The 13653-nt window shown below is 37.3% G+C and overlaps 1 protein-coding gene across 4 annotated transcripts in view; it reads right to left on the bottom strand.

The window, feature by feature from the left end:
• The window catches only part of LOC126480848 (glutamyl aminopeptidase-like), a 282827-nt gene that overhangs the window by 115660 nt on the left and 153514 nt on the right, over window positions 1-13653 (bottom strand). For all 4 annotated transcript variants that reach the window (XM_050104204.1, XM_050104205.1, XM_050104207.1 and 1 more), the window contains 3 exons: window positions 5449-5629; window positions 5124-5352; window positions 189-343 (listed from right to left, as the gene is read on the bottom strand). In XM_050104204.1, coding sequence (XP_049960161.1) covers window positions 189-343; window positions 5124-5352; window positions 5449-5629 — 565 coding nt within the window. The remainder of the gene's footprint in view (window positions 1-188; window positions 344-5123; window positions 5353-5448; window positions 5630-13653) is intronic.

Genomic DNA, 13653 nt, shown 5'->3' with positions numbered 1-13653 from the left:
TTACAGCAAGGAAATTCAAACAACTTTTCTAATGAACAAATTATGCAAAAAACTTTTTCTATCATTTCATAAAAGGTTAGCCTCAATAATTACAAATTGTTCATGATTCTTTTTCCTCTTCTTCCTTATTTTTACCTTTTCTTGTTTTATAACACAATTTTTAACTGACTACTGCAAGTGTTTTTTACCTGGTGGGCTAGTTCATGTGCAATTACTATTGCAACCCACTGATGGGCAGGAGCAGATGTTTCATCTGGATCATAGAGGATAGATGTTTCACGATAAGTGATCAGGCCCCAGTTCTCCATTGCTCCAGCAGCAAAATCAGGGATAGCAATAAGATCTGTTGAAGAAAGTTTCAATTAAGTGAACCAATGTGTGAAAAAAAGTACAGAAAAACAAATTGCCTAAAAGGTTAAGAATTACATTTACAGAACTGTAGGCATTTGATATCTGTAAACTGAGTACAAAAAGTAAAATCTAGCCATGGTCAGAGTTTAGTTTGTTAATATTATATGGCACACTATAAGGTTTAACAGCCCCTCTTTGTGTGCATGGATCTACAACTATCTTGACAATGACGATATGGTAGTTTGTACCTATCTGTAGACAAAGTAAGTGTGTGTGTGTGTGTGTGTGTGTGTGTGTGTGTGTGTGTGTGAGTGAGAGAGAGAATCAGTGTAAACTTCTAGTTTTGCATTTAGTTTAATTTTGTTCGCAGGAACAATGTTGTGAATGTAGATGTGTGTAGTGATGGTTATTTCTGAGTACTCTTAACAGTAGAAAACAGGTATTCCGGTATTTCCCCCCCCCCCCCCCCCCCCACCCCCTCCCCTGCAAAATAAGTTTCATATTTACAGAGATAGTTTCACTTACTCTACTCATAAGTTTAGTGTGCCCTGTAAAAACAATGTAATACCACTCCCCAGATGAATGCCAAGTTTTGGCTCTGAAGCCTCCCCAGGCAAAATATCAAAGGCCAAGCAACCACCACTGATGGTGTATGAAAGTAAACAGTCTGATGATGTTGACATGCTAGTATCTGATGTAACACTTGACTCTTTGGTAGAACTAATTGAGCTTGATGTCTGACTGGGCAACCCCCATGATAGATGGCTCCCATATTACAGTGGAACATTAATGGATTCAGGACATCTGTGGATGAACTGAACCTGCTAGGAGAGAAAAACACATTAAGGCCACTGACACCCCTGTGCTACGTGGCTGTAAGATTCACTGAAAGGATGACCTGACTGGGGACAGAGCCAAGGGAGGTGCTGCAGTGTTTGGCCACCAACATGCAAGCAGTTGCTGTCTAAATTTATGGGTGTCAGACAATCACTGTTTGCTTGCTGTATCTCAGTCCACAAGATGCAATTGACTCTGAGGCTCTCATAGATATGGTGGAACAACTCTCATGACCTTTTCTCCTACTGGGAGACTTCAATCCCCATAATGTTTTGTGGGGATTGACTTCTACTTGCCCTCAGGGTCGAGTTTTGGAGAGCCTCATGACCTCTCGCGAGCTGTTCACCCTTAACATAAGTGCTCACACTCACTTCGGTACTGCTATTGTTTCATTCTCAGCCATTGACCTCTCTGTTCTCCAGCCCTCACAGACACTATTTAATGGGAGGTCATAGTTTTATACCAATAATTCTCTACATGCTAATTTTATGGGAAACTGGTAAAAATCTGTGTGTGTTGTCAAGTCACCCGTTATCTGTCTAAAACTGCAACTTCACATGTAGGTAAATTTAATTTTATTCCTGCAACTTAAAATAAAGTCATTTTAATTTGAAGTGTAAATCACTATGTTCTGTCTGTATCAATGAAAATGACTGCAAACGTTAATATATCAACCTTTTATCTTCACTCATGATCATGTTGAGACAATGACAGCAAAATCTTCAACCAGAAGGTTTATGACAGTGGATATTTCCACTGATGTTACTGTGTGTCTCCAAAAAGCAAAGGTTCATTCTGAGCTCTTGTTCCTCTAGAAAGTTTCATAATTTTGTTGTTTTGTAACTTTTATGATTAAAAATGTCATCTTACAGTGAGCTTTATGACATAGCTGCATGACTTTGAAATATCTGAACAATCTCATCCCTTTTCTTATTATGAAACAAACATTGGCGTACAGAAAACCACAGGGTGGACAGGAGGTAAATGCCTATTAAGACTGTCATGTTACTTTCTTTGCAGTGGTAGAAATTTATTTCCGTAGAATGATTTCTGTCAACGCACAAGTGGGCTCAGGTGGCTACTGCAGGCAGCAGAATTGGCTAGTTCAGAGCCATGTTCTTAAACAGGGTTTACATAAAGTCCGGGAATATTTCAAATTATTTATTGCACAAGAACTAAACATTGTACAGATGTCATACATATTGCATTTTGAAGAGAAACTCTGAAATCTTTTTTTTACTAATATTCAATATGCGAACCACGAGTGTCCCAGCAGATGTCAATATGGTAATCGAATTCTTGCCATCCCCATCCCAGCATGACATCGTCGACTGTGGCAGTCACTTGCCGTATTCTCTCCCAGAGCTCTGCTACATCACGTAGTAGATGCAACACATACACCAGATCTTTAATGTGTCCCCACAGAAATAAGTCACATGGAGTGAGATCTTGTGATTGGGGAGGCCATTTCATGAAACAGCTGTCCTCTTCTGTAGCATGGCTGATCCATCAATGCGGCAGCTACGTATTCAGGTACGCACTGATTTCATGATGAAAATGAGGTGGAGCCCCATCCTGTTGAAAGATGAACAGAGAGTCCGATTGCATTTGAGGCATCAGCCATTGCTGCAACATGTCCAAGTAGGAACATCCAGTGACAGTGCTCCCAGCGATGAAGAAAGGCCCACACAGTTTGCAACTTGACACGGCACAAAAAACCTTTACCTTTGGGGAATAACGCTCAAATTCAATGCATTCATGTGGATGCTTTGTACCCCAGATATGACGAATATCCCTGTTCACTTTCCCATTAGTGTGAAAAGTGGCTTCATCACTAAAAATTAAGCGACCAACAATGTCGTCCCTATCCTCATTCAATTGTTGCAACTGTGAACAAAACTCAGAACGCTTGTCTTTGTCGTTGTCATTGGGCTTCTGCACTATCTCCAATTTGAATGGTTTCATAGACAGCTTCTGTCGCAGGACTTTCAACACTGTCATTGGACCCATTTTGAGTTCGCGGGATGCACGACACACCGATTTCTTTGGACTCCTTACAAATGTTTCTCATAGGTGCTCCACATTCACTTCACTCACACTGGGGCATCCACTTCTCTTTGCCAGGTACAAGCAACCTGTCGTAACAAATTTATTGTGCCAGTGGTAAATGGCCTTCCTTGTTGGTGGCTTCTTACCATAAGTTGGTTCTAAACATCCGTTGAACAGTTGTAGCATACTTGTTTTTGTCGAATTCCAATGCACAGAAAGCTCGCTCCGCACCTGAACTCACCATGTTTGTGACTAGAGATGACTATCGGCAAATTACCAATCTATGCTGTGGCAGTATACATGAAAAAAAATTTCAGGGCTTCTCTTCAAAATGATATATGTATGATATCTGTGCAATGTTTGGTTCTTGTGCAATAAACAACTGAAAGTGTTCCTGGACTTTATGTACACCCTGTACTGTGTGACTTCTTCTTATGGAGATGTGTGAAGGAGAAAATTTACCAGACCAAACCACATATGCTGGGTGATTTGAAAGATCACATCCAGATGGTTCTTACTAATGCTAGACAAGAGCTCCTGTTGAAGTCCATCTGAAAATATTGTCAAACTATTAGATAAATTGTTGGAATATGCTCGCACTTATGTGTATACTGTAAAAACAATTTGTATCTTCCCACTGATCATAATAAATCTTGTTTCAAAAAATAGGCAAATTATTTTAGGAAATATTAGTAATTTCCAACACACTTACTTTCCATTTGTCTTATATAATAGAGCCCTTGTGTGCCTAAAAAGAAACAACGCTTGAGGAGGAACTAAAATGAACGAAATTAACCTGCCTGTACCTTTAATCTTCTCTTCTTCACAATAGCAACATATTTAGACCATAAACAACCAAGTCCAATGCAACCAGTCACTAAACTTTAAACCTTCAATTATGACATACTGTGGAATCTTTGCTCCATCTTTAGGTGTCAGTTTTGAGTTTAAGATCACAAACATTGCTCCTAGAATGGCAAAATATTAAAATTAAGTTTTTTAAACATCAGTCACTCTGATTGCATCTACATTTGTGGTTTAATAAAAGCAAAGACTTAGCACTGATGTTGCATATCTGCAATCCTGTGAATCCACTTTGCATGTTTCCTTCAAGAATTCTGCATTTGAGCATCACACACTAAATGCTAACAGATGGTACCAAAGGCATTACGCGTATTAGCACCTTCTGATTTACACAGATGTTATAAGTCTTTTTTCCTTCTAGTGTGCAGTAATTATTATGATTTTGTATGTTAGTGGACATTACTTTTACTTATTTTTGCAGACTATATTCCTACATAAATGAGTCTTGTAGCAAAGCTTCTGAAACACAATATCAGTGAAGAATTAAAGTTTAGTGACTTGTTACAGGTTGCTTATTAATTTTATAGTTTAAACATACAGTCATGGAATCAGCCTAAAAAACATGGAGAGAGAGAGAGAGAGAGAGAGAGAGAGAGAGAGAGAGAGAGAGAGAGAGAGAGAGAGAGAATGTGCGTAATTAAAAAAAAATCTATATTAGAAACAAATTTTGATTCTGATGCAGCTGAAGTGGCACTTGCCTTAATAATAATAATACTTTATCACAGAAGGCTTTTAAAAAAGACCAGGAAGAGTTATGTTTAATTCCTGTTGTTTGAATTTAGGTGACACTGATGGCTGACTATTAGAATTTGTTCTGTTAATTATTATAGTGTACATTAACCCTGAAGGGGACTACATTCAAAAACGGCCCATTTTTAGATGGACACACCGTGTTTCATTGCCACCTCATGTTTTTTCTCCCATTTGTCTTAATACAGGCACAGAATGAAGATGCAACAACATTTAACACCAGACAATATTACTTTTAACATAGCCATGCTGATCTACAAAAAAGTAATAACCTTGTTTAGGTAATGGGTACTGAACTCTGAAAAAGTCTTCATAGTAATCCATGATATCAGTTGCAGTCTTAAGTGCAAATTTTGCTTGTGGTATCAAATCCCTTGGAGCATATACTGATACATTAATATCTCTTCTGTTTGTCTTGCTGCTGATATAGTCATAATCACATACAACAAAGGCAACGAGGTATGTACTCATTTCAACAGACTCCCAAAAGTCATCTCTCAGCTGGAACAGTAGAAGTTATTTCTGATATATTTGAAATCGTCAAAAGGAACAAACAGAAGTTATTAATGCAGAGTATTATGTATTACACAAACTCACTAATCCAGTTCCCATATAAAAACCAGCATCTTCTGTAGTTTTAACAGGCATATTGAACAGGGCAATATGAAACCTGTCTCTGAAGATGGACATTTTAAAGCGAGCTTTAAACTGTGGTTCATCAAAGCATGGAAAAGCTGATCTTGCATATGTTGGCTCAAAGTGAGTTGTTGCAAGATATCTGAAACACAAGAAAATAAAAATGAATACATATTATTAAAACCTACTTATACTAAATAAATTATAAACTTTGGGCACAAAAAATCATTTCATGGTTGATAAGTGTAGCTATTTCAATGTAATTCAAACTTTAACATTACTTGGAAAAATACAATTAGTTAACAGCTGCTGAATGTCACCTAAGAACAACATTAATTTTAATATTACTGAACAGTATAAAATTGGTTTTTTGCTATTGTTGCTAGTTATGGTGCAAACATGGTTAACACTGATGAGTCCATTTGTTTACATTTTCTTTTTTTCTTTTTTCCTCCATTTTCTACCTCATCTTCAGGCCCTAATAAAAGATCTGAACGTTATCTGATGTCCCTGCAAAACACGTTTCATTATCTAGTAGGTCTTCATAATAGTAAATATCTGATGACCATTTGTTATTCTACTTCATGTAATCTTGTGGTATGCACCCCAGTTGAAAGCATCTGATAATTCCTTTATAGATCTTTTCATAGGTGTATGAGATCCATAACTTGCTAATGATTTCCTTCTATGTTGCCCTATTATTATTATTATTATTATTATTCTCTTACATTTATCACACTTTATTTTAAAAGGCTTTGTTTGAAGTTTTGCAATTTCTTTCAGTAGTAACATATTTTACTAATCTCACTGTTGGTAATTTGTTTCTCTCAGATATCTTTAATGTGTAACCATTTCACTACCTCTTCTTTTGCTATCTCCTCAGCCTAGGTTATTAGTCACACAAGTTACACTGGCAAATTCATGTATATCTGTAAGCATACCAGTCAAAACATTAGTAACCCCCCCGTCCCTTCCGCCCCGAAGACAACTTTAGTAATGCCCTCAATTCAGCAGCGAAGCAGGACCATAAATTCTTCACATATGCTACACCTAGATAAGGCCAGTTATTAATACTGCATGTTGTGGAGCTGTCAAACTAGGAATACTGATTGCTATGTTTCACTCATTGTTCCAAACAGTCCCAAACATTTTTTGTGGGATTAAGATTGAGTGATTTAGGAGACCAGCCAATGTGTGATAGGTGCCCAAGTGTTCATCAACTATGAACACGTGCATGTACAGGGGCAAAACACAAAAATATTTAAACACTGCAATAAATGCGCCCTTGAACATAAATGCAGATGTTAGCCACGACTGCAGGTTGTGATGTTGTATTTGACCATGAATGGCACCTGTCCAATGTCTTCAGTACAGTGCAAGTGTTATCATGGTAAGAACAGTATCTTATGTAGTTGTGAGTGTATTATATCAGAGCTAAGTGAATTCAAATGTGAACAAATTGTTGTTGCTTGTAAGGTGGATGCTTTTATAAGCAAGGTAGCTGAAATGTTTGGTTTATCAAGAGGCACTGTATTGCACAATATACCACATACGGGGAAAGGGGAAAAACCATCATGTGCTAAGTGACAATGGCTCATTGAAGAGAATTGTGATGAGCAATAAGAGAATGGCAGTCGCAGAAGTCATTATATAATTGAATGCCACACCCATGTACCTTGCCAGCATCAAAACAACATGAAGGGAGCACCATAAACAGGGAATTGCAAGATGAGCTGGAATTTCAAAACCACTCACCAGAGATCGAGAAGACAGTGTTGAAGGCATAAAACCCAGACTGTGGAGCAACAGAAGTCTTGTTTCACACTGTTTCCAACTTCAGCCCACATTAACATTGCAAGAGTGAAACAGGGTGGGTATTCGGTGAATATTTGGGCAGCCATATCATGGTATTCCATGGGCCCCATGGTTACTCTGTAAGCTCTTTTTACTGCCAAGGTTTATGTGACAATGCTGGCTGATCAGGTCCGTCCCATAGTACAATGTTTGTTCCCAAATGGTGACGCTGTGCCCCATGATGACAGGACCACTGCCCACATAGCTCACACCACCCAGGACTAGTTTTATGAGGCTGAGCATGAATTGTCACATCTCCTCTAGCCACAACAGTCACCAGATATCGACATTATTGAGCCTTTGCAGTCTACCTTGGAGAGAGAAGTGTATGATCACTATTCACCTCCACCATTGTTACCTAAACTTGGCACTATTTTGCAGAAAGAATGGTGTAAGGTTCCCTTGGATACCATACAGGACTTTTCTTTATCCATTCTGAGCTGACTGGAAGCTGTTTTGAAAGCCAATGGTTTTAGTACACCTGTATTAGGCATGGTAATGTCTTGTGATTCTAGTGTTTCAGTATTTTAGTCTATCCCCTGGAGCTCTGTGAACATTACTGTTGTAAACTTGGAAGATGAGATTTTCCACAGCATATCAATCAGGAAGATGAAGAAGAAAGGGCCACACTTGGTCACCAAGAATGTAGAAATAATTATCCTCTTCCATGTTCCTGATAATTTGAACATGAGAGCCCAAGTTACTATGCCAAAACAGCTCTAAACCATCGCAGAAATACCTCTGGCCTAATTTACACACTTCATAAATTACAGTTTAAGCAACTCATTGGGCAGCTGATGCTCTTAAAGCATTACATCATTTAAAGAGAGGCATAATATGCACAGCTTTAAATGCCACTATGAACAACAGCATTTTATGTGGTAATCACTGCATGCAGCTCTCTTCACGATGTTCACTTGGCCACGTATTTGATACTCGCCAACATTCACTGACAACAGCAATTCTTGTTGGCTTTGAAACTTTTTGTCAATGACAAGGTATGATACTCATCTTTCCCAGGAAAGATATTGATAAACCATCTCTTTTTTTTAAGAACCACATCTGCATTTGTTTCTCATCTGATAATTAGTCTGCAGTCTTAACCTGTTTCTATACAAGCATACATAAATGGTCTACCACAACATTGACCATTACACACTGTGATCATCCTACTGCAGAGGTTCCCAAACTGTGGGTAATTCCTCCCTGAATGGTAAAATGAAATTTCCTGAGCAGTAAAAATCAAAAGGATATGACTGTGTCTCTCATAAAACTAAATTATTTTCAAAATATCATCATTATTAGTGGCAGTGGTTACAACAAAGCAATGGCAGACCAAAGTCTACCATTTTCAGCCAGCTCAGAAATATGGAGTCCTGCAATCAAGTCATTACAACAGTAATTATAGTTGATTTTCAATGGCGATGCTGGGTGTGAGTGAAACTAGCTTCACTGGGGAGGCGAGTGGTGCAGCTTTCTATTCTGAGAAATTACACGTAGCATTTGTGATGCACTAAGAGTTACTTCACTATTTATTCTACCACACAAACTACAGAGAAACAGCTCTTTGAAAAGAAATGTTGGAGTAAAGGTTTAAATATGTTTAAGTAGAATTTTGACTATGATAGCAAGAAACAAAAAAGAAGGACTGTAATGTACCTGGAACATGACTTATGATGTATGCCGACTGTGAACAAAGCAACTATAAAAAAGGTGATTAAAAGTAAGCCACACCAATCATCTACCTCTACATCTACATGGATACTTTGTAAATCACACTTAAGTGCCTGGCAGATGGTTCACTGATCCACCTTCACAATAATTCTCTATTATTCCAGTCCCTAACAGTGCACAAGGGAAATGAAAACCTATATCTTTCCATGTGAGGTCTGATTTACCTAATTTTATTATGATGATCATTTCTCCCTATGTAGGTCAGTGTCAACAAAATATTTTTGCATTCAGAACAGAAAGCTGGTGGTTGAAATTTCACGAGAAGATTCTGCCGAAATGAAAAACAATTTTGTTTTAATGATATCCACCTCAAATCCTGTATCATGTCAGTGATGTCACCTATTTCGGGACAATACAAAATGTGCTGCCCTTCTTTGAACTTTCTTGATGCACTCCATTAATCCTATCTCATACAATACAGCAGTACTCCAAAGGAGGACTGACAAGTATAGTGCAGGCAGTCTCTTTAGTGGATATGTTACATTGCCCAAGTGTTCTGCTAATAAAATGCAGTCTTTGGTTTGCCTTCCCCACAACATTTTCTGTGTGTTCTTTCCATTTAAGTTATCCGTAATTGTAATTTCTAGGTATTTAATTGAATTTATGACCTTTAGATTTCACTGATTTATGGTGCAAAAGAAGTTTAATGGATTTCTTTTAGCACTCGTGGATGACCTCACACTTTTCATTATTTAGTGTCAATTGCCAATTTTTGCACCAAACTGATATCTTTTGTTATTTTGCAATTTGTTTGGATCTTCTGATGGGTTTACTAGATGATGAACAACAGCATCATCTGCAAACAACCTAAGACGGCTGCTCAGGTTGTCTCCTAAATCATTTATATAGATAAGGAACACCAGAGGGCATATAACACTACCTTGGGGAATGCCAAAAATCAGTTCTGTTTTACTTGATGACTTTCCATCAGTTACCATGAACTGTGACCCCTCTGACAAGAAATCATGAATCCAGTCACATAAATGAGATGATATTTCACAAGGATGCAACTTCACTACAAGCCGCTAGTGTGGTACAGTGTCAAAAGCCTTCTGGAAATCTAGAAATACAGAATCAATTTGAAATCCCTTGTCAGTGGCATTCAACACTTCGTGTGTGTAAAGGGCTAGTTGTGGTCCATAAGAACGATGTTTTCTAAAACCTTGTTGGCTATGTGTCAATAGACCATTCTCTTCAAGGTAATTCATAATGTTTGAACACATTATATGTTCCAAAAGCCTGTTGCATATCGACATTGCTGATAAGGGCCTGTAATTTATTTGATTACTCCTGTTACCTTTCTTGAATACTGGTATGACCTGTGCAACTTTCCAGTGTTTGGGTATGGATATTTCATTGATCGAGTGATTGCAGATGATAGTTAAGTACGGAGCTACTTTATCAGCATACTCTGAAAGGAAATCAATTGGTATACACTCTGGACCAGAAGACTTGATTTTATCAAGTGATTTAAGTTGATTCACTACTCCGAGGATATCTACTTCTAAGTTACTCATGCTGGCAGCTGTTTTTGATTCGAATTTTATAAAATTTACTTTGTCTTCAACGGTGAATTTTGAAAGACTGTGTTTAGTAATTCTACTTTGGCAGCAATGTCGTCGATAGTATTTCCATTGCTATTGTGCATAGAAGGCACTGACTGGGTCTTGGCACTAGCTTACTTTACACACAACCAGAGTCTCTTTGGACTTTGTCAGGTTGAGACAAATTTTCATTTTGGAAACTACTATAAGCATCTAACATTGAAGTCTGTGCTAAATTTTGGGCTTCTGTAGAAGATCACCAATACTGAAGATTTTGCGTTCATTTAAATTTGGCATTCTTTTTTCATTGTTTCTGCAACAGTGTTCTGACTCATTTTGTGTACCAAGGGGGATCAGCTCCGTTGTTTGTTAATTTATTTGGTATAAATCTCTCAATTCCTGTGGATGCTATTTCTCTGAATTTGAACCACATCTGGTCTACACTTACTTTGTTAATTTGGAAGGAGTAGAGATCGTCTCTCAGGAAGGCGTCAAGTGAAGTTTTTTTTGAATAGGTATATTTTACACCTATTTTTGGAGGATTTGGTGGTTACAATATTCAATCATCTTGTTGACTCATTAATTCTTGGTTTAATAAAATGCTTACAACATATAAATAATATGTATCTTACATCATATTAAAAATGAAAGTAGTCAAAAACCTATTTAATTCTAAAGTTTTGTTCGGTACAAACGTTGGCTGCATGCACTAACTGCCCCAGTGTTACACAGTCAGCACATCATCTTTATCCTGTTCGCAGCATCTAATGTCTCGTGTATGTGGAGCTATCTACATACCCATACTGTTCTGGTAATCTTTTGTTTGTAACTAACAATACATTCACTCTTATCATGTTGCTCTCAGGTCAAATACACACACCACCTGGAACACCATCTGAAAATGCAGAGAATGTATTTTGCATATATACACGCTGCATTTTCAGATGCTAAAGAAACAATTTAAACTGATAAAAATGCACAGTTTTATGAATATGGTGTTCCTTTTAAGTTTGCAAATCCCAGAAACCTATGCTTACAAAATTATCAAATAAACATTTACTGTGAACTGAGGAAGTTCAATACAACACAATACCTTCTGGTCACATTTTGAGAAATTTTATAAACCTATTATACATTAGCAGATCTCATTGCTTTTATTATTCTTATTATCTCTGCTGTTTCACAGTATTCTCAGAGTTGCACTTGAACAGGTATATATTTTTTATTCTAATTCTGTTTTTATCTCATAGTTTCTTGCCCCACAAAACTCTCAAAGCACTGTATATTAGTGAAAACACTGTATAACCTACAGTGCTGCGATGACCTATTGTTCATCAGTATACAAGTTACAGAATTCTAATCTTTGGCATGAATATATTTCAGACATCCTTCAAATGGACTGTGTTCAATGGGTCTAATAAACTGTCTTCATACCATGCTGATGAGTCGTGGAACATGGAACCAACATCTAATTATGCAAGATCTATCAGCCATTTTACTTTGCACATGCGGTAAGTATGTAGCTGCTGCCATTGCTTTTCTTAGAGTCAATAGCAGCAAAATGCTAACAATGAAATGAATTAAAACAGTGCCATGCAACATTAATTGTTTATGCAAATTTGTAGTTTTTTTCAGGTTTATTGTCTGTAAATGAGTTCTTTCATTTAGTAGTTAAGCATGTACCAAAACAAATCTCTACTGGCATAAGTCAAATCAAGAAATCTACACTAAAATCCTGCACAACGCTAACAATATTACTATTGACAAGAGGAAAGCAAGAAACTTGGCACTTGTTCATGTCTCATGAAAATCAAGGCAAATCTCTGGTAGTCTCATGAATTCTTCATGTATTTACCTAAACAAATTAAGTAAGCCAACAGGAGACTAATATAAAGTCATTAAATACTGATCAGGTCCAGTGTTTTGCTAGGGCACTATCTGTTTTGTAGGGAAACAGTTTTAGAAATACTCTTCAATAATTATGTTCTGGGCATATTCAACATTCAGAGTCTTAACAGGCATGATACTTTTACTGGGGCTAGTAAAACCTTTATTCTACACACACATACAAAGAGCAGCTTTTCATGCAAATTTTGTTTGTTGCAGATAGCCCTGCTCTCAGTTCAGGGAAAAAAGGTCTCTATAATGAGCAGACTCATGCCATGAGAAAAATTTGTAATATGCTGTCAGGTCATAAGTAGGAAATGAGAAGGAAACCTACTTGTCTCTGGGAGTTAACTCAAAGGCCTAACATTGGAAGTTCCCATTACTCGGTTTAATCCTACTCTACACCAGCCCATTTGGAGTCTTTCCTTCTCATCCCATCAAGCATGTCTTCCCCCAGCCCAGGGGTCTGGGCAACTTCTCTTCATTCTCCCCATTTCCTAAACCTCAACCCTCTTCCTTCCTCTTCAAGAGCCACTGGCTCCAAAAGATTGCATTTAAATACTCTTATGTGTGCGTTCTCCTGCTGCTATTAGCGAGTACATTTTTTATGCACCCAATTACATTAAATTTTCAAAAACTGATTATTTTAATTGATAATAGTGTTAAGAGTATCATGTAAGAGGAAATGGGAGCTGCACTATAATATGATGAACAATCACAGCCCAGTTACAGAATTTCTCTACAGAAAGTACTGAAGAATGTAGACAGAAAGGCAAAAGCCACGCATTACATAGGAAGGATAGAGGGGTCTTGGAATAAAATTAGATATGTTGTCAGAGATGAAACAAGCATCAAACCAGAAGTTGGGTTATTAACATATTACATTGCACAACATGGTATGGATCTGAATGCTTACACTTCATCAGTTCGTGATAGAGATCAGAACAAGTCATTAACATAAGCAGCTGTGGTTATCTAGATGGTAATCAATTTAAATAATTACAGTGATCATGACTGCTCAATAAGATTATATCTTCTCATGTACAGTATTAAATATTTACTGAAGGAGAATGAAACAGTTAGTTATCCACTACAAATGTTATCAGTAGTTGGGAAGGTAAATCAAAACTTTATTGGGCACAGGCAA

This window comes from Schistocerca serialis, chromosome 5 (assembly GCF_023864345.2).
Source record: "Schistocerca serialis cubense isolate TAMUIC-IGC-003099 chromosome 5, iqSchSeri2.2, whole genome shotgun sequence".
NCBI lineage: Eukaryota > Metazoa > Arthropoda > Insecta > Orthoptera > Acrididae > Schistocerca > Schistocerca serialis.
This window is presented reverse-complemented; position numbering and strand designations above follow the sequence as displayed.